General features: G+C 57.4%; 1 protein-coding gene across 1 annotated transcript in view; it reads left to right on the top strand.

The window, feature by feature from the left end:
- The window catches only part of CELSR1 (cadherin EGF LAG seven-pass G-type receptor 1), a 151,716-nt gene that overhangs the window by 79,129 nt on the left and 47,883 nt on the right, over positions 1 to 24,704 (top strand). The window contains exons 4-7 of the mRNA XM_081594991.1: positions 5,187 to 5,302; positions 5,686 to 5,774; positions 23,165 to 23,322; positions 24,368 to 24,531. Coding sequence (XP_081451117.1) covers positions 5,187 to 5,302; positions 5,686 to 5,774; positions 23,165 to 23,322; positions 24,368 to 24,531 — 527 coding nt within the window. The remainder of the gene's footprint in view (positions 1 to 5,186; positions 5,303 to 5,685; positions 5,775 to 23,164; positions 23,323 to 24,367; positions 24,532 to 24,704) is intronic.

Below are 24,704 nucleotides of genomic sequence, written 5' to 3'. Positions count from 1 at the left end.
GTAGCTCAGCTGGTAAAGAATCTGCCTGCAATGCGGGAGACTTGGGTTCAGTCCCTGGCTTGGGAAGATCCCCTGGAGAAGGGAAAGGCTCCCCACTCCAGTATTCTGGCCTGGAGAATTCCATGGGCTGAATAGTCCACAGGGTCGCAAAGAGTCAGACACAACTGAGCGACTTTCACTTTCACTTCACTTTCTCCTGATTCGAAAGTGAGAAATTTCCAGTTGTCAACAGCAGAGTGTTAATGAGGTTGGGGACTGGTTTGCCCAGATCCCACGCCTGGGAAGCCAGCCCGGACGCCCTGGTGCTGCCCACCTGCCACCACGTGGGCACCTCTGCCATCCAAGTGGCCAGAAATAGGGGGAAAGGGCCTAGAGGCTTGGGACTCAGACTCCTGTGGGGTCACTGGCGAGCTGGGAAACCACGGGTGGGCGGCCTCACCTCTCTCAGCCCCGGTCCCTTAACCCATAACGGGGTGCAGGCTGACTGCGGGCTTGGGCCATTCTTTTACTTTTGCATTTTTTTCTCCAAGAGAATTTAGATTTAACTTAATTTTTTAAGATCTATCATTTCTGCTGTAAAGATTTTTTTTTTGAAGTTCAACTTAGTAGAATAAGGTGTATTTTGTTTGGTGAGCATTTGGGGGGCCCTTTGGGGACACAGTTTTTGTGGGAATGCACCATCCGTGTCCCCCGGAACCAGACACTTGCTCTGAGCTGCACTTTGGAGCTCGGGGCCTCTCGGGGCAGGCTGGGGGTCCTGCCCCCTCCGGGGAAGTCCTCCCCCATTTCCCCCGTCCCCCATTGCACTCAGCTCCTCTGAGGCCCTCAACCCCGGGTCTCCCTGTCTGGCCGCTTCTCTCTCAGTTTCCAGCATCTTGGCCCGGGCCGCCGTCCTCCCCCCGGTTGACGGCTGTGGTGTCCTGACTCTCGGCCTGCGCCAGGGAGATCCTTGTCCGACAGGTCTGCCGGGCCCGCCTGCCACCCAGGGTAAAACCCAGCTTCTGGATACAGCACTCGGTGGGCCTCCGTGTGCCGAGCCCTGGGGACCCCGATCCTGGCGGGGGCCGCCCCCACCTCCTGGTTCTCTGGACCCGCCCAGCCCTGCATGGGTGTTTCCTCGGCCCCTCCTGCCTGCCCCCATCCCGTCTTCCACCGCTTCCTTCAGGAAGCCCCCGTGAGCAGGCCGGGCCACGCCTGCATTCCAGTGCTGGCCGTCGAGCGTTTGGCCATTGCCTGCTTGTCTGCTGCCTTCAGCCTCTGATGCCCCTGCTTGCGGGATCAGGCTGCCGTCCACCCTGCCTGCCCCTAAGGTCCTGCGGAGGGCACACAGTTAACATGGGGGCTTGTCACTGGCGGGTTTTCTATGCTGTGGCCTAAATCTGCTTGCTGTAAACCCATCCTCCACACTAGGTGGCCGGGTGGGGGGACCTGGTGCCAGGATTCCTGGCCCTGATTTTTTTTTCCTGGTTGTCGGATGATTCGATTGGGCTCATGCCTCTGCAGCAGATGCTCGTCCTTTGAAGCCTTTAAATGGCCCTCTGGGCTCCCTGGCTGGGGTCCTGGCTTCGGCCCCAGGACTGCTGTGCCTGTCTGTGCCTGTCTACCCGCTGGCCTGAAGCTCCTCAGGGGCTTCTTGTCCTGCGTCCTGACACCCAGGGGCCCAGAGGCCAGCAGTGGCTGGCTGGGCCCATGCCAACATGGCATGAACGCTCACTGCTCCCCGCCCGTAGCCTGGAGATGTTGCTGGGGGCCTCCCGGTCTCCCAGAGCAGGGCTCTTTGGCCTGGTGGTGGTGGTGGGAGGGGTTGACTTGCAGAAGGCAAGTCTTCCAGGCATTCTGAGTGCTCTGGAGTGCCGGCTGGGGGCTCTGCAGAGGTGGGCAGACCCCCGAGACCCCGGGCCCGCCCACCTTGTCCAGCTCCAGCCCCCAGTAGATTCTCGGGCTTGGACGTCTGCACTGGGTACAGATGTGTCCTCTGGGAGGGCGTTCTGTTTAGAGACGCGGGTCCCTGGTGAGATACCTTCTGGGCTCTGCCCAGCTCGTCACAGACCTCAGCGTGGGCCGCTCAGTGGCCAGCCTGCTTATCCTGGTCTGCAGGCACTTCCACGTTCAGCCCTCTTCCTGAATCTTCCTCGGAGGCCAGCTTTAATGAAACGGCAAGAGCGCCTCTCATCTGTGTGTGTGCCTGTCCTGGATCCTTCGAGCATCACCCCCCCTCCCGGGAACTTGGAAGGAGGCTGGGAGACGCGCTCTGGTCGGCCCCCTGACCTCACTGCAAGGCTGGAGTGGTGTTTGATTCCAAGAGCAGTTGTGAGGTTTGGGCCGTGTGGAGCCCGCTGTTTTGGGGTGATTGCCCACATTTTGGTGCACGGTTCGCGGCTCTACCACAGCTTGTAAACCAGTGAACCGAGGTCCCTCTCTGGGGTGTGGAGAGAGCATACGTGAGTTGGCATGTGCTGTTGCCCTCCCACCTTCTCACAGGGCCTCAGCGCCAGGCCCTTGTCGTGGCTCCGCCTGCTCCCAGCCCGGTCCCTCCTCCGCCTGTAAGCCCTGTGCTCAGGCGCCCACCGGGTAGGCATAGTCTCCACAACAAAGGCTCCTCTGTGGCACCCTCACCAACTCTGCGTGCCATGTGGCTGGATGTTTAGAACAGCAGGCTCCTGTGGGTGCCCACCCCTAGGTCAAAGGTGCCGTGTGTCTTCTGGTAAATGCATTGCTCCAGGTGGTTTTGCTGTCTCTGTGGCCATGGCCACCCACCACTGGGCATGACCAGCAGCCCTCTGTCATGGGCAGCACAGCCAGTAAGCTGCAGGAGGCTGACCTGAAAGGTGACCGGAAGTCCTTGGGGGGGCCCATGGATGCAGAAACCAGCAAAGGAAGTCTGGCGGCTCCAGACTGAGAAACTGTTTAATTAAAGGTCCCTCTGATGTAGTGTGTGCCCCTTGCTTGTGAAATGTAGTATTTTAGCTGATCACGTGACAGCAATTTAGGGACAGTTTCCCATATGCCTGATGATGTCTCAGGTGTCGAGGTGACGCCAAATCAGGGAGCATTTTGCATCAAAAGCACAATCATGAAAAGTCCCCCAGAATGTGGGCAGGGCCGGGAAGGAGCTGGCCCCCTGCCTGCTGAGGGCTGCACCGTGAGAAAGGTGGGCGGGGGCGCCCGCCCAGGGCTTTTGTTTCAGGCGGTTTCTTTGGAAGCAGCTTCTCCTCTTTCTGGTTTCTGTTTGCCCAGGGCCTGGGCTCCGGGGCGGGCGCCCCCCGCCCGCCTCCTTTGTCCTCTCTGCTCCCCGGCCCCCTCGCCAGGCTTTCTGTTTCTGCCCTTCCTCCTTCGGTGCTGTTCAGACCCTGCCCGGGGCCCCGGGGCCCTGCGGCCCTGCGTTAGCTCTTCCATCCTGGCAGTGCAGGGGGCCCGCCCCCGAGGACCCTCCCGCCCTGACCCTCTGTACCGGCTACCACCCTGGTCCAAAGAGAAACCCACAACCGTCAGACCTGCAGAAGGGGAGCAGGTGCGGCCCGCGGGTCTCAGGAAGCGAGCCGGTGTTAATTCAGCTCCTTTCTTCTGCCTGCTGGCCCCACACTCAGAGCCTCCACTTTGCTCTGCCGGTATCTTTAGCGTTGTCATTAGCGCGCGCTGCCTCCAAACCGAGGGGCTGCCAGCTGTGGGCGGGAGCTGTCAGCTCTGTGTACCCAAGGAGGGAGCTGGGGTCAGATGCCCGACACTGGCTCCCACAGACCCCTGCCGCACGAAAGTGGGTGAACTGATCTGGAATCAAAGTAAGGGCTTTCCCCACTTAATCTCAGGGGAGAGGGACTCCCAGCTGTCTCAGGAAAGTCTTGAGTTTACCCCGGGGTTCGCAGGTTCTCTGTAACCAGGGAGTCCAGGAGGCGTCGTGGCCACGTGGTGTGTCGGGGACCCTCGGCTCTGATGGTAGCGGCCTCCTTAATGGGTAGGAGATTTTTGAGGCTCTTTTGTTTCTTGTCGGAGTAAGTAGTTTTTTACTATGAATGCTTCAAATCTGACAAGACTGTTTTCACACGTCTGTTGGTTCATGGGAGCCCCATCCATGTGTGGATTCAACACACTGGTGTTACACACTTGCCTGGACCAGATCTTTCTTGTTTGGTCTCGGGAATACAGCTGTGAGTGAGTGTCATCATCCCTCCCCTTAAAGGATCACGTGTCCTTTTGTAAAAATTTTTTATTTAAAAAAGTTTTTCAGCCTGCAGGATCTTTGTTCCCCGACTAGGGATCAAACCCTCGCCCTTGCAGTGGAATCTTGGAGTCTTAACCACCGGACTGCCAGGGGAGTCCCAGGAGCACACATTCTTATAAAGGAACAAATAAGCGGGATAATTTCAGAAATGGAATGAGTGATATGCTAGACTATGGGCGGGACACAGTTTAGATAAAATGAGTTGGGAGAACATAACTGCAGTGACACCCGGGAGGCCTGCAGAGAAGGGGAGCTCACCCCCCGGGCAGGGCCAGCAGGTGTGGAGGCCCTTCCGGGGCAGGGAAGGGGCAGAAGGACCTGCGGGGGTGCGGCTGGAGCCTGGTGGTGGAGACGCGGGGCTCCGGCCTGAGCTGGCCATCGGCACCCGCACCCCGTGCCCTGGGGGCACACACGTGGGTCTGCCTCCCTGCGCAGCAGGCGCCCTGCCTGTGTTCAGTGCGCAGACACTCCCCGTCGGTACGGTGTCTGTGCCGTCCTCCTAGAGCATCGTACGAAGGTTGTGGTAACCGAGCTCCCCCAGAATCTACTTTGCTCCTTCCAGCAAGGAACATCGCTAATCAGGTTTTGTGCTATTTGTGTGCTGAGTCGTGTCTGACTCTGCAGTCTCATGCACTGTAGCCCGCCAGGCTCCTCTGTCCATGGGATTCTCCAGGCAAGAATACTGGAGTGAGTTGCCATGCGCTTCTCCAGGGGATCTTCCTGACTCAGGGATCGAACCTGCGTCTTTTGTGTCTCTTATATTGGCAAGCAGGTTCTTTACCACTAGTGCCAGCTGAGCTGTCAACTTCTGACGTGAAAGAGAGAGTCCCAGGGACCAGAGTCTTTGCTGAGCGTGGCCCGTGCTCTCGCCCACCCTGGCTGGGCCTGTCGCCCTGGGCAGCCCCCCGGCCCCGTGCAGACCTTCCACCCGGGGGTCATTCATTGTGCAATGCGCTCTGCCTCCCAGGTTTGCCACCCGGGAGAGGAACGCGCTGCTGCTGTATAACGGCCGCTTCAACGAGAAGCACGACTTCATCGCCCTGGAGATTGTGGACGAGCAGCTGCAGCTCACCTTCTCGGCAGGTAAAGCTGCCCGTGCCTGAGGGGCCACCCTCGGGTGGCATCCCAGGCGCTTCGTTGGTTCAAACCACCCCATCCTGCAACAGGGCCTTCTCGTGTGCTGATCGCTGGTTCTCCGTCTGGGAATCCATCCTGTGGCGGCGGGGGGGTCCCAGAATGCACAAAGATGTTCGTTGCCGCGTTGTTTATAATGCTGAAGGCACAGCTCAAATGTCCAGAGACTGGGGAATCCTTGCCCCCCGCCCCGTAGAATGAAAATACTGACAAAACCACTGAAAACGTTTTCCCGGTTGTTGGGGAGAACGCGGGTCCAGACTGTCAGAAGGACTTTTCACCTTGGTGGTCTGTTCACTTCTCTTCTCTCTGGCGCCCCCCCCGCCCCGCAGGCGAGACCACAACCACGGTGACACCGCAGGTTCCCGGCGGCGTGAGCGACGGGCGCTGGCACTCGGTGCAGCTGCATTATTACAACAAGGTAGGACGTGCCCCGCCCGCCTCCCCAGCCCAGGCGGCCCCCGAAGGTGCCCTGGCAGCTCTTCGGTCTTAAGACACATATACTCTGAAATTCAAATAAGCGTGCCGGTTAGCAGAGTTACTTAGGAAACGAGCATCTGCTGAGGGTCTGTGTGAAGAAACCCAAGCCCCGCAGCGTGGCGGATACCCCCTCAGGGAGCGCTGGGACCCCAGAGATCACCCCACACCCGGGGCAGGACGCAGAAAGAGCTTATTCATTGTGGCTGCCTCAGCCAAGTCATTACTGGGTGCTAAAATCCCAGGCCATTCAAACACAGTTCCAAGGCCTAAACCATCCCTGCCTCCCTGGATGGAACCTGAGAGGCAGAAGGCTCTCCCAGGAAACGCTGTGAAGGTCTGGGCGTTTTGGGGGGATTTCCTTTCATTTTGCTGTTTCTTGACTCCTAAGGAGACTCCTTGGTGGTTTTTGCATCAGAATGCCCCGCGATTTGGCAGACCTCTCTTTTCCTTCCTGGGGAACTCTGGGGTGCCTCCCCCTCATGGCGTTCAGCCACAGACTTGGGCCTGGCTTGGCTCACAGGTGAGGGGTACCTGCTCTGTAAGGGTTACAGCCGTGGAGAAAGAGCGCTGCCTTTCACCTTTCAGCCTTTGGACACAGTGAGGATCTCTGACCCTTCTCACTACCAGGCCTGAGGGGTGTGTCACACCGACCCCCCCCACCTCTCTGTCCCCAGTCTGCCATCGGCCCTCCTCGGCCTGCTTTACGCCTGGCTCACCCTGGCCGTCCCACGTCTCCACTGCCCTGAATGTGTAGACCCCCGGCGGTGATCGCCCCGTGCGGTGACCCTGGTTTTTTGCCCCCAGCCTGAGGGCGGGAGCTCCCCTGTCACCCCACCTGGGGTAGAGGCCAGGTGGGTTCTGACTCGGGTCTGGAACTCGGCGCTGTGTTTGTGATGAGAGCCGGGGAGGCTCTGGCGGGGCCGGGGTGCAGGTCTGAAGAGACGCAGGGGCTGGCGTCCGTCTCGGGAACGTGAGGACCAGGTGGGGGGTGTCCACAGCTGCCTGGGACAGACGCCCCGCGCTCCCTGCTCTGTTAGGCCCTGGCCATGGTCTCGGCGCCGCCCGCGTTGCCTGACGCAGGGCAGTGCGTGCGAGCTAAGGACGTGGGGGTGGGCCTGGTGGGGGGCCCAGAGGAAGGCAGAGTGCCCCCAAAGACACAGGGGCAGTTTCCTCGCTGCCCTGTCTCGCGTGCTGGAGCCTTCTCCTGCGGCTGTGCCCATGGCCGTTTGGGACAGTCATTAGCCAGCGCGAGACGGCCACCTGCTGCGGGAGGTGGCCGCGGCGGGAGATGAGGGGTGCGGGAAACCCTTAGAACCGCCTCCTGCTGACCTCCGGGGGCTTGAGGATGGATGGATCCTCAGCTTGGTTTTTCTCTCTGCGGGGTCTTAACCCACCCAACCTCCTTTCCCCAACTGCTACCCGTGGGCCTTTCTCACTTGATTCAGCTGCTCCGGAGGAAAGTGGGGCCCCCCCAGGGCTCCCTAAGGGAGTTCTTCTGCCCCACAGCCTGCTCGAGGTCAGATGCTTTCTGCCCCGTCTCTCTACCCTGGAAGCAGTGTGCTCAGCAACCGTAGGAGCTGCAGGGCAGCAGCTCTCAGCTGGCGCAGGTCTGAGGACCACCCAAGCCTCCTGGAGGGTCAGGAGCCCACGGCACGGGGCCCCGTCCAGCAGGGACGGTCGGGTCTGACCGCAGGGCCTTGATGTGCTCCAGCCAGTGGGACAGTGGATGGCCCTGACGCCGCAGGTCGTGGCGATGGCTTTCCCGTGTCTGAGTGGGACCAGCGAGAAGCCATGTTGGAGGCAGGGCTCCTGCAAGGCCAACCCCCTCCTGGCCCAAGGATGGGGGACCCGGAGGTCAGTGGTGTTCTGGCTCAGACATGTGTGAGCTCTTGTCAGGAAGCTGCACATGCCCTCGAGTAGAACGAAGGGAAAATTAAGAGTTACAGCGACCGCTGGGGCCCGCCCGGTGCTCCAGGGCCACATGGCCAGGATGTGGTGCCCGCAGTCTGACCTTCCCGCCTCTGAGCTCTCAGCCTCTGGCCTGCTCCCCTTGCCAGCCGGCAGGACCAGGATCTCAGGGATTCGCGGTCCCTGGTCATCCTCTGGGGGGAGGATGCGTGCCTCCGGGGGGCTTCCCGCCCAGCAGGGTGCCGAGGAGACCCTTGGGGGGCCCCTGCTCCACACTGGGGAAGCACCCGTGGTACCTCTTCCTTCCTGCTTGTGTGGGAAACATACCTCTCGGGGCCGGCTGAAGACTGGGCTTCGGGGGTGAGTCGGCCTCGACTGCCCCAGCAGGGTCAGCTGCCAGTGGTCCCAGCTGAGCAGAGACGGGGCCTCTGGCTCAGCCACCCCTGCCGTGATCCCAGGGCATCCATCGGCCTCCGCCTTCGCCCCACACACGGCAAGGCCTGCCTGCTCACAGCGCCTCTGCAGGCGGCACCGAGGAATAAACTCCCTCCTGCAGGGTCCCCCTGGGAGGAGCCGCCCAGGGAGGGGTGAACCCTTGCCACCACCACCCCGCCTTCCGATCCCGACCAACCTCTCAGCAGCACCTGAAGCAGACCCTCGGTGCGGGATTAAGGCTCTTCTCTCAGCTATTTCCTCTCTTGCCCGAGGCTGCTGGGTGGAGGAACCCAGCAGTTTCACGCAGACCTTGAGGCTAACCCTGTGGTTTGCCTCCTTGCACAATGGGAAGTGTCTGTCTCAGGAGCTTTGTGTCTCTCTCGGGGCCAAGGCGCTGGCTTGTCCAGATGCAGAGGCCCCCCCCCGCCCGGGGCTCAGGCGAGGAGCGGCTAGAGCCCATGTGGAGGGGCTGCGGGGGCCGCGTCAGCACGCGGCCAGCGGGGCAGGAAGGAGGGCAGCCGTGAAGGTGGTCTGGGGGGGCGGGGGGGGCGGGTCCCTCTGGTCTGCAAGTGTTTATTTTGTCATCCACGTTGTGTCTGGTCCTCAGGGTGGGTCCTGTGTGGGAAACCCCTGGGGCCCCACGGACCCTCCCCCCAAGTCCATGGTCGCCCTGGAGCCTGTCTGGGCTATTTTACCAGTCACCCCCACCCCCGCTCCCGGAAACAGGGGGAAACCTCCCCAGGATGGCTCGGGGGGCTTATCCCCAAAGGGGACAGGGTGTGGGGCTTCCATCGTGGTGGGCAGTGCAGGACCCAGGGCTGTGTCAGCCTTGAGGCCAGAGGGACTGGGAGAGGGCAGAGTGGGACCCGGACAGGAGGGGTCCCGGGGAGGAGTGCCCTGTGCAGAGAGGTAACCTCCTGGCAATGCCCCCCCCATCTCCTCTTAGGCCTCCCGTTGGCCTAAGGCAGCCGGGGAGCAGAGGACATGACCCCTTGATAGGGTCCATGTGGGCTGGTCCCCCAGGCAGAAAGTGAAAGAGAGTGAAAGTCGCTCAGTCGTGTCCGACTCTTTGCGACCCCATGGACTATACAGTCCATGGAATTCTCCAGGCCAGAACACTGGAGTGGGGAGCCTTTCCCGTCTCCAGGGGATCTTCCCGACCCAGGGATCGAACCCAGGTCTCCTGCATTGTGGGTGGAAGAATCTTACCAGTTGAGCCACAAGGGAAGTTCCCCAGGCAGGGAGTCCAGTAAAGTCAGTTCATTTTCTTTCTGCCCGGGGTGGCATTTTAAGCACAAAGGGTTGGTGGCAAAATTCGCTTTCAGTGGAGCTCGGGTGCCTGCTGGAGCTGAGTGTGTTCCTGGGAAGGTATTTTAAAGGCGGACACTTTGCACAAACACATTGAATTCCATCAGGCACAGGTGGAACCTGGGACCCCTCTGCCCACACCGCCTGTGGAGGTTTGGGGAGGATTTGGAGGGTTTGTGGTCTGGTGAAGACCTGCCTGCCAATGCAGGAGACACAACAGACACAGGTTCAATTCCTGGGTTGGGAAGATCCCCTGGAGAAGCAAATGGCAACCCACTCCAGTATTCTTGCCTGGGAAATCCCACGGACAGAGGAGCCTGGTGGGCTACAGGCCCTGGGGTCACAGAGTCGGACACGACTGAGCACCCACTCACGCACGCCCGTGTGGTCATCACCTGGTCGCAGATGTCTTTTCCTCCGAGGCTGTTGTGCACGATCGGTAAACATTTCCCCAGCCAGCTTGCAGAATAGCGAAGGCACCGGATGGAAGGGTCTGTGCGGCTCATTCTTAAGTGATTTCTCTGCACTGGGAACTCGGGTTTGGCATTAGTCAGGGCTCTATGGGGTGTCTGTCCTTCCCCCTCGCCCTTGGGCATCAGAATGTTTGTTTCGAGACCCCCGGGGGCCGTGGAGAGGGGGAGGAGCATCCTCCTGTGGGAGCAGCAGGGAGGGGACGTCTACACTCTTCTCAAGGAGGACGCCCGGGAGGATGGTCCCTCACTGAGTGCCTGCAGTGCCCCCAGTGGGTGGGTGGGGCGTCTGGAGGGGTTACTTGGAGGCCCTCGCCCCGTCCAATCAGGCATCTGGGGTGCAGACATGTCAGCTAGGAGGTGCCTGACGGGGCCCTGGGTGGGGCCTCTGCCAGGGTGGACTGTTCTGGCTCCAGTGATTCCGCGGGGACAGCAGGGTTGTCTCCGGTCCGGCGCTGAAAGCATCTTGGTGCAGTGAGAGCCCTGGCTGCATGCTTCTCTCAGTGCCCCAGCCTGTGCTGCTCCCCAAGCAGAGCATCCGGTGTTTAAGCTTCCAGTGACCCTTGGGGAAGGGCCACTGGCGTGGGGCTCACCAGGGCCTGCTCCGCCCCGTGGCTGGGTGCACACTGGGCCGCACTTGTAACCGGGCTCATCCAGTCCTTCGTGACCTCTCGGGTCCGTGCCACACGCTGCATTCCAGGGGCTCCAGCGAAGTGTGCTCTGTGTAGGGTGGTGCAGGGGGGTCTGATTGCCTGGTTGTGGTGCTGGGGAAGGCTCTTGAGAGTTCCTTGGACTGCAAGGAGATCCAACCAGTCCATCCTAAAGGAAATCAGTCCTGAATATTCATTGGAAGGACTGGTGCTGAAGCTGAAGCTCCAATACTTTGGCCACCTGATGCGAAGAGCTGACTCATTGGAAAAGACCCTGATGCTGGGAAAGATTGAGGGCAGGAGGAGAAGGGGACGACAGAGGATGAGATGCTTAGATGGCATCACCGACTCAATGGACATGAGTTTGGGTAAACTCTGGGAGTTGGTGATGGACAGGGCAGCCTGGTGTGCTGTGGTCCACGGGGTCAAAAAGGGTCAGATACGACTGAGCGACTGAACTGAACTGAACTGAACCCCACCCCCCAGGATCAGGGGGGCTCCCTCTGCTTCGGCAGATATTCCACAAGACTCGAGGGCTTCCACCCAGAACCTTGTTTCAGGCTGGTCTTGATGGAGGTCCTCCTGGGGTCCTGCAGACCTGCTGTGGGCTCACACTCTGGGTGGAGCTGCCCGGCCTCCCTTTCTTCAGGCCTTTGTTCTGGGTACAGGATACACAAAAAGACAAGAGATAAGACTATTGTTGTGTAGGTGTGTCTGTTCCTGAGGGTGTGGGCGAGGGTAGGAAAGGGAGAGACGGTGAGCAGAGGGAGAGAACTCGAGGGAGGAAGAAGGTCCGCTTTCCCCGCAGAGCGCTGGACCCTTTCCGCAAAGGTGTCTAGAAACCAAGGTCCAGGTGCGGGACGCACTCATCGCCCCTAGGGTGTCTCACTCCCGTCTCTCTAACCGGGCAGAGTAGGACACGTGTATATGTATGCACACGTGTGTGTGTTCATGTATACTCATACTGAATTCATGTTTATTTCTGTCTCTGCTTATTGAAAACTGAATTCCATTCCAACACCGGAATTGTTCTAGTTTTCTTCCCTTCCATGTTTGTAAGTCTTTTCTTGCTTGGTGAGAAAACCTCTTCCCATCACCCTCGGTATAGTTCTTCATGGTCCCAGCCCCACCAGGCCGCCTCCCCTGCCGCCGTCTCATTCAGCCTCATCTTGTGACTGCTGCCTCCCTAGGCCCTGCATCTACCGACTCCAACAGGTGCAGAGATTTGACTCAAGTATTCAGTTATTCAGAAAAGGGAGGAGGAAAAAAAATGGAGGAAGTTTTCTAAAATTTTCTTTTTTAATTTAAAGGGAATGAAAATGCAAAGTGCCAAAATATGTGGCTGAGAGGGGCACTCGTAGCATTTTATACTCATATTAGAAAAGAGCTATGCTGTGCTTCGTCGCTCAGTCGTGTCCAACTCTGCGACCCCATGGACGGCAGCACGCCAGGCTCCTCTGCCCGTGGGGATTCTCTAGGCACGAGCACCAAGGTTACGTCTCAAATCGGAAGCTAAGTTCCCACTTCAGTTCAGTTCAGTCGCTCAGTCGTGTCCGACTCTTTGCGACCCCATGGACGGCAGCACGCCAGGTTTCCCTGTCCATCACCAGCTCCCGAAAGGTTCCCACTTCAAGAACCTCCAAAAAGAAGTACAAAATTAACCCAAAGCAAGTAGATGGAAGGAGTGAATAAAGGCAAGAGCAGAAACCAGAGATTTGTAAAACAGGAAACCAAGAGAAAGAATCAATGGAACAAAGAGCTTTGGGAAAACCAGTAATGTCATCAAACTTCTAGCAAGAAAAAAAAGAGAGAGAGAAGATAGATTAGGAGTATCAGGAATAAATTCTCCGTTCCTTGAAACACACATACTGCCACAACTCAACCAATATAACCAATTCAAATAACTACGTTACTATTAAGGAAACTGTACTTTAAAAACTCCCCAGAATGAAACCTCCAGGCTCTGGTGGTTTCACCTGAGAGTTCTATCAAATGTTTCAGAAATTACACCGATTCTGTACGGTGTCTTTCAGAAAACAGAAGAGGAAGGAACACTTCCCAGTCCATTTTGTGAAGTTAGTGTTCCCCTAATACCAAAATCAGATGAAGACAGTACCAAAAATAGCTATAGACCAACGTCTCTGATGACTGTAGATACACAAAGGTTCACGGCAGCTTTCATCCCTAACATTCCCAAGCTGAATGGTTCAGCAGACTGTGTATATCTACGCACCACGGAACTCGGAGTACTACTCAGTAATAAGACAGGAGGAACTTCTGACACATGTAAGAAAAAAGTATGCTGAGCAGGGAGAACCAGTCTCATGAGATTGTGCCAACAAAGGTCCGTCTAGTCAAGGCTGTGGTTTTTCCAGTGGTCATGTATGGATGTGAGAGTTGGACTATAAAGAAAGCTGAGCGCCAAAGAATTGATGCTTTTGAACTGTGGTGTTGGAGAAGACTCTTGAGAGTCCCTTGGACTGCAAGGAGATCCAACCAGTCCATCCTAAAGGAGATCAGTCCTGGGTGTTCATTGGAAGGCCTGATGCTGAAGCTGAAACTCCAATACTTTGGCCACCTGATGCGAAGAACTGACTCATTTGAAAAGACCCTGATGCTGGGAAAGATTGAAGGTGGGAAGAGAAGGGGACGACAGAGGATGAGATGGTTGGATGGCATCACTAACTCGATGGACATGAGTTTGGGTAAACTCCGGGAGTTGGCGATGGACAGGGAGGCCTGGCGTGCTACAGTCCATGGGGTCGCAAAGAGTCGGACATGACTGAGCGACTGAACTGAACTGAGCTTGCATGCTGTGTGTTTCCATCTGTGTATCATTCCTGAAAGACGGCATGATAGACCAGGAGCATGGATGAGTGGTTGCCTGGGCTGGGGGCGGGGGTGGGAGGGAAAAGGGTGGGGTCCTTGTGCTGATGGAAACACTCTGTATCCTGACAGTATCAGCGTCCACATCTGGGCTGTGATGTTTACAGTTGGTGGAAACTGGGTAAAGGGTGGCTCAGATCTCGCTTATTTTTTAGAATTGCTTGTGCATCTAAAATTAACTCAAGAACTTAATTAAAAGAACTTTGAAAGATGGACAAATATGTGCTGGCATACGCATATTTTTTTTCTGAAGGGCACCCTCCTCCCCTCAAAGCAAATCCATCAACAGCACGGATCAGATAGCTGTGCTGGGTCCTAAGCCATCCCACGCATGGTATCTTGAAACATCAGCTGTTTATTATTCCTGTGATTCAGTGAGGAGGCATTGTTGCAACTCTTTCTGCAGAGAGTCCACCGCATGTGGATGTCTTTGGGAATATGGTTAATGAGAAAGGAGGAGGCCTTCGTGTTCATTTTATAACTTCCTGAGATATAAAAATACGTGTTTCATGTTTTCTTTTATTAAAGAATACAGCAGGAGTCATCTGGGTGATGGGCTCATGAGCCATTTTTGTTTTCTTTCCTAAAATATTTTCTGTTTAGAAAGTCATTTGATTCAAAGCAGGTACGAGATAAGGAAGCTAAACTGTTTTCAAGTGCAGGTAGGCGTTTGCCAAGTACATCAACCCTTCACGATGCAGGAGAGGGCCAGGTGGGCTGGTTACTGACCCCCCATCTGCACGGGGTCTTCTTAGCCTTGCTCCTCCAGCTCACAGAGGTGGTAGCCTGGGTGCCTTGCAGACGCGTCGGTGGGATGCGTTGTACATGCTCAGTTCCTACCAGGCAGGTTCACCCATTCAAGTCCGAGTCCGCGGTCTGGGGTGTGAATCATTTTGTTTCTCTCCGGCTGGGTTTCCTGCTTTCCTCGGCCAGTTTTTGGGGACAGAAATGGCCCCTGCTGTGTCTGGACCCACGGGCAGCCAATCAGTGTCTGACATTGATGTCCCCGTGACCGCTCCCAAGTGGGCGGGGCGCCCACCTGCTTCCTTTCCAAACACGCCCATCAGAGGGCAGAGTCACCTGCTATGGAAACAGAATCACTCAGCCCCACCGGGGCCCCCGATCCCCGCCTGCCATGGAAAGTTGCCCGCAGCCCGGAGCTCAACGCGGCTCCCAGTCTGGTGGCCTCACGCCTCCACCGGCCACCCTGTTCCATCCAGCACGCCCAGCTCAGCCCCCCGTCACCGCCCCCCAACACTCTGCAATGGAACACTGCCCCCCAAGCCCCCTGCCTTCCCAGGCTGCCCCCCTTTCTTCACCCCTGCCCCCTGCCCTCCCCAGGACCAGCCTGTCACTGCCGAGGACCTCATGTCCAGCCTGCGGGGAGGACACGGAGAGACAGGGTCGGGGCTGGATGGAGCTGCGGGCAGGCTCCGCTCACCCACTGGTGCCCTTCTGCTCTGCCCTCCCCTCCCAGCCCTTTCAGGCCTCATCCCTGCCTTCTCCCCACCGACCCAGCCCTGTTCCCACCCCTGCACGGCACCTTAGGGGCCTGCACACCCGAGGTGGGGGCGGGGAGGCCGATCAGGAGGAGGGTGGAGGCAACTGGGAGGCGCTTGGGGTCTGTAGGGAGAAGCTGAGGGTCCTGGGGTCTATTTACCAACGTGCACGCTGGGGACAGAAAGGATCCTATTGGGGCCCCAGCAGGAGCAGGAAGGGGCTTTGCAAGAGTGTGTGTGTGTGTGTGTGTACATGTGAGTGTGAGTATGGATGCTTCGTGAAAGCCTGTCTCTCTTTGTGCGAGAAGGTTTTCCAGAAAGATGACCCGTAGCCTGCAAACCCTGGCAGCCCAGAGACGTGTCATTGCTGAGGCCGCCTTCCTTTCTCTCCTGGACCCTGCGAAGGGCCCCTCCCCCAGCTCTGGTCCAGCTGGGAGCCGATGGTCAGAGTCATAGACCCCGGGGTGCAGGGCGTGCACTGCTCGTGGGCGCTTGAGGGGCCTCCACTTTGTGTTGAGCAGCTTCTGGTCCACAGAGCCCCTAAAAGAAGGAACGTGTTCCCCCAACTTTCCAAGAAGGCGCTGTTTAAGTGGAAAGAACCCCGATCTTGAGCCCTCCGTCTGTCACTGGAGAAGGCCCCTCGGAGCAAAGCTGCGTGAACTCCCGGGTTCCCAGAAAACTCGAGGAGCCTGCCTGACCGGGCAGATACAGACAAGGGACCAGGCCCGGCGGGCACAGCAGCTCAGACACTCCTGGCCCCCGCCCACCGGCCCCCGAGCTTGTCTGGTGAAGGGCCGCACCTGGTGAGGATCTTTTCCAGAACAAAAGGCGTCCCCACGGAGATCACTGGGGCCGGTAGGAGATGCTTCTTCATACACAGTGCCGCTCGCTGGACCTCGACCTCCCAGCCCTGGGTTCTCCCACGTCTGAGCAACCATCACAAAAGCACCTCCCTTGACCTGTGGCCACAGTCCTCAGGGATCGGGTCAGCGCATTGCCTGAGAAACGGACGGCTCTGCTGTGGTTTGTGTTAAGGTGACCAGTTGGTTGGTTCTGATCCTTGTAAAAATCTTCCCTTTTTAACGCTCCCCAAGTAAAAAGGGTCCATTCTCACAGCCCAGTATTCTCTTGGACAGCTGGACACGTGAGGGACTCAGAGCTGAGAGATGCCCTGAGCCCTGGAGAAGGACCGGAGGCTGCCGTGAAGATGAAGTCCAGGAGCTAACTGCTCCTATTTTTGTGTGTGTGTTTTTGCCACTTGCAGGAGCTTAGTTCTCCAACCAGAAATTGAACCCGGGGCCATGGCAGTGAAACTGCCAAGTCCTAACCACTGGACTGCTAGGTAACTCTCATTTTGTCCCTAAAGGTGTTAAAAAAAGAAGCTATATATTTTTAATGCAGGAAAATAGGGTAGTGAATATACAGGGAGAGCAGCTGTTCGTGTGCTGTTTGGCTTTCTTCCCGCCTTTCTTAGCAACCACACAGCAGCAACAAACTTCCTGGAATGTTCCCTTCACAGACGTCCCTGTGCATTTAATCCCACCCGGGAGGCCCCGTTTTCACCTCGGTTTCATGGCTGAACCTGGCTCAGGGGTCTGGAGTGGAGAGTGGGAGTCAGGGGACTTTGCTAAGTGGGGTCAGGATGTGACCTCTTGGCCTTTTGGAGGTGAGGCTCATTGGAGGCTGTGGACACTGCTGTCTCCTGACCCCTGCCAGCCTTGGGCCCTGACCGCGTTGGTGTGACGGCCAGCCCAGTACCAGGGACTCGGCACGGGGCCCAGGTCCACTCTTCCGAATGACGCTGGACTTAACCTCCCTCCAGGAGATGCTGCCCAGCTGGGCAGTGTGTCCCCTGCCCCAGGTCCCCGGCAGGTGAAGCAGTCAGGAGCAGGTGCCCCTTTCAGCCAGCTGTGCGCCCTGCCTGGTGGCCCCCTCAGGCTTCCATGCAGCAGTTTGCTGCCCACGCCCTGGGGGACGCTGTGTCCATCCTAGAGTGTCGGTGTCCCATGTCTCAAAGGAAAAGGGTCAAGAAGGCCTGGGCTTAGGTCTTAATGTTAAATTCAAAAAGTAAATATGTTTACTGCTTCAGTTCAGTTCATGAACCACAGCACGCCAGGCCTCCCTGTCCATCACTAACCCCCGGAGTTTACCCAAACTCACGTCCATTGAGTCAGTGATGGCATCCAACCATCTCATCCTCTGTCATTTACTGCTTAATCTGGCGGAACTCTGAGCTCCTCCTGGCAATTTCAATGAAGAAGGTTGTTGTTGTTTAGTCACTAAGTCATGTCCAACTCTTGCAACCCCACAGACTGTAGCCCATCAGGCTCCTCTGACAATGGGATTTCCCAGGCAAGAATACTGGAGTGGGCTGCCATTTCCTTCTCCGTTGAAGAAGGTGGAATGACTTCTTTTTTCTACATTTTGTTGAAGTATAGTTGATTTACAGTGTTGGGTTTAATTTCTGCTGTACAGAAAAGGGATTCATAGATATTCTTTTCCACTGCGGTTTTACCCCAGAACATTGAACATAGTTCCCTGTGGTGTACATGGATGTTGTACATCTACTCTATATTTAGTAGTTTGCATCCACTAACTTGCACCCCACCTTCCTTCTCTGCTCCTGCCCAGGTGGCGTTGGGGCGAATCCCTTCCCATAAGAGACGTGGACCTAGCCCTCCATCACAGAGCCCAGAGCACCTGTGTGGAGGCCTGGTCAGGGTCTGGGAGGGGCTGCAGCCTGCCTTGGGGGCAGGAGGGTATTCCCACCTGTGCGTTACAGGCGGGGAAGCTGAGCGTCAGAGTCACTACCAGAACACCCAGTGACTGCTTGTGTGGGGGGCGCCCCTCCCAGACCCAACCTGGGCCCCCGGGGACACAGCACCTTGATCTGCCGTTGGAGTTCCAGCAAAGTCCAGCAAAGTCCTGTTGGGAGGCTCCTTGGGCATTTGGTTTGGATCCTGGAAGTGTATGTGCCTGGATGTTTTCTCCTCTCGTCCACCCATTAGCATCAGAGAAAAACACCATGCCTGTTTTGGAGGGGGGCATGCCTCACTTTTGTGCCTGGACCGGGAGGGTTTCGGCCACGTTTCTCGGTGTGGCCATCGTCCGGTGGGCTTCGTTCAGCTGGCCCGGTCGTCGGGTCTGAGCCTCACACGTACACGTTCCAGGCTGCGTTTTGACTCTTTGTGACATTCCTCAGGCCCAGCGGTCTGTGAATTCTTTGATATGGACGTCGGTTAATCATTTCTGACACAGAGCATGAATCTGTTTTGTTCCCAAGACTTGCCCCTCCTGGTATCTGGTTTCGAGGACCCCCACATACCTCCTTCCCTTGCATCCAGCATTTGAAATTGAACCCCCGTCCGCCTCCCCGATGAGGAATTGTCTGCAGCAGGTTAAAAGGCTGTAGAAATATGAGCACTTCGTAGGGACCGAGCCCTATTGTGTCACAAACAATCCCCACGGGCTGCTCCAGGACCCCTGAATGGAAAAGCCCTGGCTGGGGGGGGGGAGCTGCTGCCCAGGGAGAAGAAATAGCTGAAGGGAATTTTTATTGGGCAGACCCCAAGTGATGACTTCGGGCGGGTTCGCCAGGGGCCAGGAGCCCGGATCCACACACATTTGCGAAGCTGGTTCGTTTGGTCCCCCCCGACACACACAGCGTCCTTCAGAACGCTTCTCGGGTGGGCACGGTGGGTCTGTCCTCACTGCCCGATCCCACCTGCCCGTGGTGGGTTCTGCTCAGGGCCCTCCTGCGGGCCCTGCCGGCTGGCTTGTGCCTCCAGTACTCGGATCTTATGCTGGCTTCCCTCGGCTCCTGGGTGTCCACGCCAGGCCGCTGTGGGGCAGGGCTGGGGGTGAGAAGGGGCAGGGATGGCCAAGCCCCAGGAGGGAAGGTCAGGGACCTGGGCCTTTACCTGTCCTGTGCCCGGAGCCCCTCTCACTTGAGAAGTAAGATGACTCGTGTCCTGCCACGTGGCCCCTTTATTCCTGGCCGTCTTTTTCTCCTGCACAAACTTTAAAAATCCATCTTAGAGATGAAGGGGCAGCTTCTTTCGCCTTGCTGTCTGTTCTCGTTCCTCCCCACTGTGCCCGCAGAGCCTCACCTGCCTTCTCATCCCCAGCCCCAGATCTCGCCCTGGATGCTCAGGTGAACCGCTCACGTCGCAGTCCCTGCTGCCAACGCGCGGGTCCACCTGAGCCAGGCGCCGTCTCTGCCTCTTGATTGTCCTGATTCCTCTCCCACCTGCCAGCCACCCAGCCGTGCTTTGTCTTTCCACGACCAAGACGGATGAGCTGAGCCCAGATCAGACACCTTTTCTGGGGTCTTTGTTCCTCCCGAGCCCCAAGTCAGGCTGGCTGTGTCAGCACACACACTTCCCAAGCCTTCACTGCTCTTGCTGCCTGTAATTGCTTGTGAGTCTCGCTAGGAAGGCTTTGGGATGCAGTTTACCCTTATTTGACAGATAGAAAAAATGGGGAAGGTGAATGGTGGGTGTCCATCCAATTTTTTTTTCCTAATTGGGTGAAATTTACATAAAATTAACCATTTAAAGTGGCATTTAGTACATGCATGATATTGTGCAGCCACCACCTATATCTAGATCTGAGATGTTTCCATCACCCTGAAAGGAAACTCTGTACTCATTACCAGCCCCTCCCAATCCCACCACCACACCAGCCCCCTGAAATCACTCCTCTACTTTCTGTGTATCTGTCTATCCTGGACACATCATGTAAATTGGATCACACAACGTGTGATGTGTGTTGCATGGCACAGAAGGCTTCTGTGACAGGCTTCTCTCTCACTTGGCCTAATGTCTTGGAGGTTCACCCACATTGTCGCATATAACAGTATCTCGTTCCTTTTTGATGGCTGAATAATAGTCCACTGAATGGATATACCACAGTCTGTTTATCCGTTCACTTGTTGATGGACTTTGGGGTTGTTTTGCCTTTTAGCTGCTGTGACTAGTGCTACTGAGACCTTCTGTGAACAAGTTTTTGTGTGAGTCCCTGTGTTCAGTTCTCTGGGGTCTGTCCCTAGCAGTGGTTTCCTGGGTCATGTGGGGCTCAACGCTCAGCACTCAGTCATGTCTGACTCTTTGCAAACCCACAGACTGTGGCCTGCCAGGCTCTTCATGGGATTCTCTAGGCAAGAATGCTGGAGTGGGTTGCCATGCCCTCCTCCATGGGATCTTCCCCACCCAGGGATCAAATCCGCATCTCCTGCATCTCTTGCAGTACAGGCGGGCTTTTTAGCACTGAGCCACCGTGTCAGCCCCAGGTCATGTGGCAGCTGTGCTGAATTCTTTGAGGACCCTCGTCCATGTGTTCTGAGTCAGTGCAACTTTGGTTCCTGTTACCCACAGCTTTCCCCCAGCTCCCTTCTTGTTCTCCTGGTGATCCTGACCATACGTGGACAGTTGGCATGGATGTGAGGCTGGCCGGCCCGGCGTTCTCCTGGTTCAGGAGTAGCACGCCACGCTGCAGAGTCGGATGCTGGCCCTGGGATGTCGTGGCTCCTCCCCAAAACCTCTCTGTGCATCTCTCCTGCTGGTTCTCACAGTTCTTAATCTGAGGATGCTTGGTTCTGTGGTCCAAGGGCCGTCTCTTTTGGCTCAATGGCTGGTGGATCTGGGAGCAGGAATCAAGAAGCAGATGCTGATCTGTGATCCACCTCCCCCCCCCCCCGCCTGCTGCTTTAATGAAGTAACGCCAGACTCTGAAATCTGTCTTACCAGTGAAATCTGTCTCACGTCTGTAAGTGCTGCTGTAAATACAAATGCTGATTTTTTGTTTTTTTCTGTCTTTCCGTTTCCTCACTGTTTCCGTTTGAAACCCATGGCTCTGAGCTGTTGATTCTCAGCAGCAGTTTACAACAACCGCAGTTATGTAAACAGCAACTTCATTTCATTAGCGCCTCCCAAGTATAAATGCTGTTTATGTCCTTCCTCTGGAAGGCTCACACCCATCCCCAAAAATGTAAATTGCAAGTTGTAAAGATAATACGGGGCTTGCACAGCTGGAGGATGGTTCTTTCCCCGGGATCGCACCTAATACTTAACCATATCGTAATAGGCACTTGGACGTGTTCTCTAAAGGGGACTGCTATTACAGAGTGAGAAAACAGGTTATTTTTTATACTTATCTAACTGTTGCTTATCCAAAGGTGAAATCTTTAAGGGTATAGCTTAGCCGACCTTGTGATCTCATCAACTGACGCAAAAGAAAATGGAAAGGATTATCCGTGAGCTGAGACATCAAGGGACAGGGTGAATCTTCCCCTGGAAGTCCCTGTAGCACAGAGAGGATGGGTATTCTAACATTAAATCTTCGTCCTGTAGACAGAGAAACTGAGGTGTAGTGATGGCCTTGTCCAGGTCAGATGGTTGGCCAAGGAGGAAGCAGAAGGTTTGGCTGGGGTTGCCATGTACAGTGATGTAGACTGTGCACTGCACAACTCCAGAGGGTAGTGCCAGGGTGAATGAGGCCTCCTGGAGTCACACAACTTGGCTGCCTGGCAGAGCTCCTATTACCAAAAGCTCCATGTCCTGCCTTTCAGCCCAGCATCCTCAATCAAATGGATCCTTTTTTTGTTCCTATTAAAAAACTGAAGGTTTGGAAAGAAGAAAACCGAAGGTTTGGAGTGAACTGTGTAGTTATTTCCCCGTTAAAAGACATCGAGGATGATTTAAATTCTCTGTTTTTACAACTCCCCATTTCCAATATTATTATAATGAAGCATCGAATTGCATCATTATAAACTCGACCGGACCCCAGAGCTATCACGTGGAGGCCCTGAGCCCTTGCTCTTGGGGTTGCTGGAAGGTCCTGCTGGGACTGGGAGCAAATGTTCTCTGTGGGGGGGGAAGGAGCCCCCGCATGTCGCTTGGGGATGGTGAAGCATGCTGGCTCTCTGGGTTAGCCCACACGCCCCCTCACAGGAGGCAGGGCTTGTCCAGGTTGTGCAGATGGGGAGGGGGGCTCAGGCGCCTGGCCCGGCCTGAGCCTGCCCTGTGCATTTCCAGAACAGTGCCCCGTCCTATATGACGTGGCTGGTGTGAACAGGCGCTGTGTCTCCCGCTAGAAGGAGTCTGACGGCCGTCTGGGTGGGTGTGCGGTATGTCCTCAAGGGCCAGCCGGCCGGGGGACTGGGGAGGAATGCCCGGGATGAGCGGGCTGCCCAGGGAGAGGGAGTCAGTCCTTGGGTGAGAACCCTAGCCTCCCTGATTGGGGAACTCGCTTCTTCCAGAAGTGGGCAGGCTGCCCCCTGCGTCACGGTCCCAGGGGATTCTGCTGACCAGCCCTGGGCAGGGAGACCGAATGTGTGAGAACCACAGGGACGCCAGGGAAGGTGGGGAGCTGGGAGGACAGTGACTCCTGGTCTGCGGCAGAGAAGGTGGCTGACCTCGGGCCAGCAAAAGGGGCTGGAGGGTTGTCCCCGGGCCAGGAAGGGCATGAGCCCTTGAGGCGTGACTGTGAGCACCTGGAGTTGCCATCTTCCTGGCCCAGATGGGGGTACCCCGCTGGGGGGGGCGGCACTGACTGTGCAGCCTGCACCCCAGGAACCAGGTCAGGAGGTGCGTGGACACAGTCTGGCCAAAGCTTGGACTCACACGGATATTCAGAAGGAGGGGTCCCGGGGCTTTGCTGTTGGCTGAGGGAATGAAACGCAGGAACTGGGGGGCTGACAGCAGACAGGTCTTCTCCCCCAGTTCTGGAGACGGGCGTCTGGAATCAGCTGTGTGTAGGGCCTCCCTGAGGGCTGCAGGGCATGGTCCTTTTTGTCTCCGTCAGGGTCCGGGGTGCTGGTGCCCTTGGCTGTGGCAGCGTCACCCGCCTCTGCCTCCATCGTCACACGACGTCTCCCTGGGTGACTCTGTGTGTGTCTGCCTTGTAAGGACCCCGGTCACCTGGATAAGGGTCCGTCCTGCCGCAGCGTGCCCTCAGCCTAACCACTTACGTCTGCCAGACGCCAGTTTCCAAACAAGGCCACATTCTGGGGTTCTGGGAGGGACATAAGTTTGGGGGGCTCCCCGTTCACCCAATTCAGCTAGTTTGGGGATTAATTTAAGACCAGGCTGGTGGTGGGGGGCGTGTGTGCTGGGGCTGGGGAACCGGCTAGGGGCGCTGGCGGGAGGGCACACTGACGGCTTTCCCGTCCTGCAGCCCAACATCGGCCGCCTGGGCCTGCCCCATGGGCCGTCCGGAGAGAAGGTGGCCGTGGTGACCGTGGACGACTGTGACACGGCCGTGGCCGTGCGCTTCGGCAGCTTCGTCGGGAACTACAGCTGTGCTGCCCAGGGCACTCAGAGCGGCTCCAAGAAGTGAGTGTTCCCAGGGGGCCTGGAGCCCCATCCACGCCCACCGCGCCAGAGGGCTGGCCCAGGACGGGCCGCGCAGCACACTCTGGGCCTGCAGTCCTGGCCGTCCCCATCTGGGGTGAAGTCGCATTTCCTCCCTCATCCCTCGATATGTCAAAGCCTCCCAGAGCAAGTCCCCTTACACTCACCTGCCAAAGCGGTGGCCGGCCATGCCCGGGGTTGTGACGGCCGGCGTGCTGAGCCCGGGAGCTGTTGCCAGCCCTGTCTCCACGAGATCCCAGGCTTTGTTCCAGAAAGCGCTGGTCCCCGCGATTCAGGGCTGGGTCACTGAGCCCTCTGTTACATCCAAGTGTGTCACCACGTGGATGCCGGGGTCCCCGGGGCCCATCCTAACCCCGGGCAGAGACGTGCTGACGGGGACATTTCCAGTCTCAGGGCAAGAAGCGTCCATGCTGGACTCAACTGGGATTGCTTGGGTGGGGTATTCACTAAGCTCTTTGAACCCCACAGTTGGTTGAGCCTGGTCTGGGGCATCCGGTGTGAAACACGCCTGTTCCCTCGACTCCCTGCCCCCAGCTGTGGCACAGGTGGGGAGCCCCCAGCTCAGTGATGGGACAGGTGTGTGCCTGCAGAGCCAGGGTTCGAGTTTGCCGTGACCTCCCCTCAAGGTCATTAGGACCCAGAGGCAGGTGGCACCACTGTTCGGCTCTTCATGTCCTGTTTTGGTGAGGACTGGCCAGGCCAGCGGGCAGAACTCGGCGGTCACCCGAAACCTCCGGTTTGTCAGGATCTGACGTGAGGAGGGAAACTGAGGCTCAGAGAGGCTGAGAGCCAGGGGTGGCCCCGGAAGCAGGATCTGCTGCGTGTGTTTGGGCCTCTTGACCGCTTGCCTCCTTGGACTCCCCACCTGTTGGATTTACTGCTGCTCAGGGTGCCAAGCGATCCCAAGAAGCGATCCCAAGCCTGAGGCCACAGTGACTGGGCTGAGGCCCACGGCAGGGCCCCCCTTGCCTCTGCGCCGTTTCAGAGGTTGACGTTGCCTCCGCAGGTCCCTGGACCTGACCGGGCCCCTGCTCCTGGGGGGCGTCCCCAACCTGCCCGAAGACTTCCCGGTGCGGAACCGGCAGTTCGTGGGCTGCATGCGGAACCTGTCCATCGACGGCAGGCACGTGGACATGGCCGGCTTCATCGCCAACAACGGCACCAGGGCAGGTGCGGCGGGGGCGTCGTGGGGCCGAGGCAGCCAGGCGGGGAGGGCCGCCTCCACCACCCAGGGGACCGAGCCCGCGGGCCCAGCCGTCCTCGGTCTGGGGTCCCACAGCCTGGGGTGGCTGTGGCGGGCCTGCCGCCAACCCGGATGCACCGTCCCAGGTCCCCAGATGTCC

This window comes from Giraffa tippelskirchi, chromosome 4, assembly GCF_054371585.1.
Source record: "Giraffa tippelskirchi isolate mGirTip1 chromosome 4, T2T-mGirTip1v1.2.pri, whole genome shotgun sequence".
NCBI lineage: Eukaryota > Metazoa > Chordata > Mammalia > Artiodactyla > Giraffidae > Giraffa > Giraffa tippelskirchi.
Note: the sequence above shows the minus strand (reverse complement) of the source record. Positions and strands in the feature narration are given on the sequence as shown.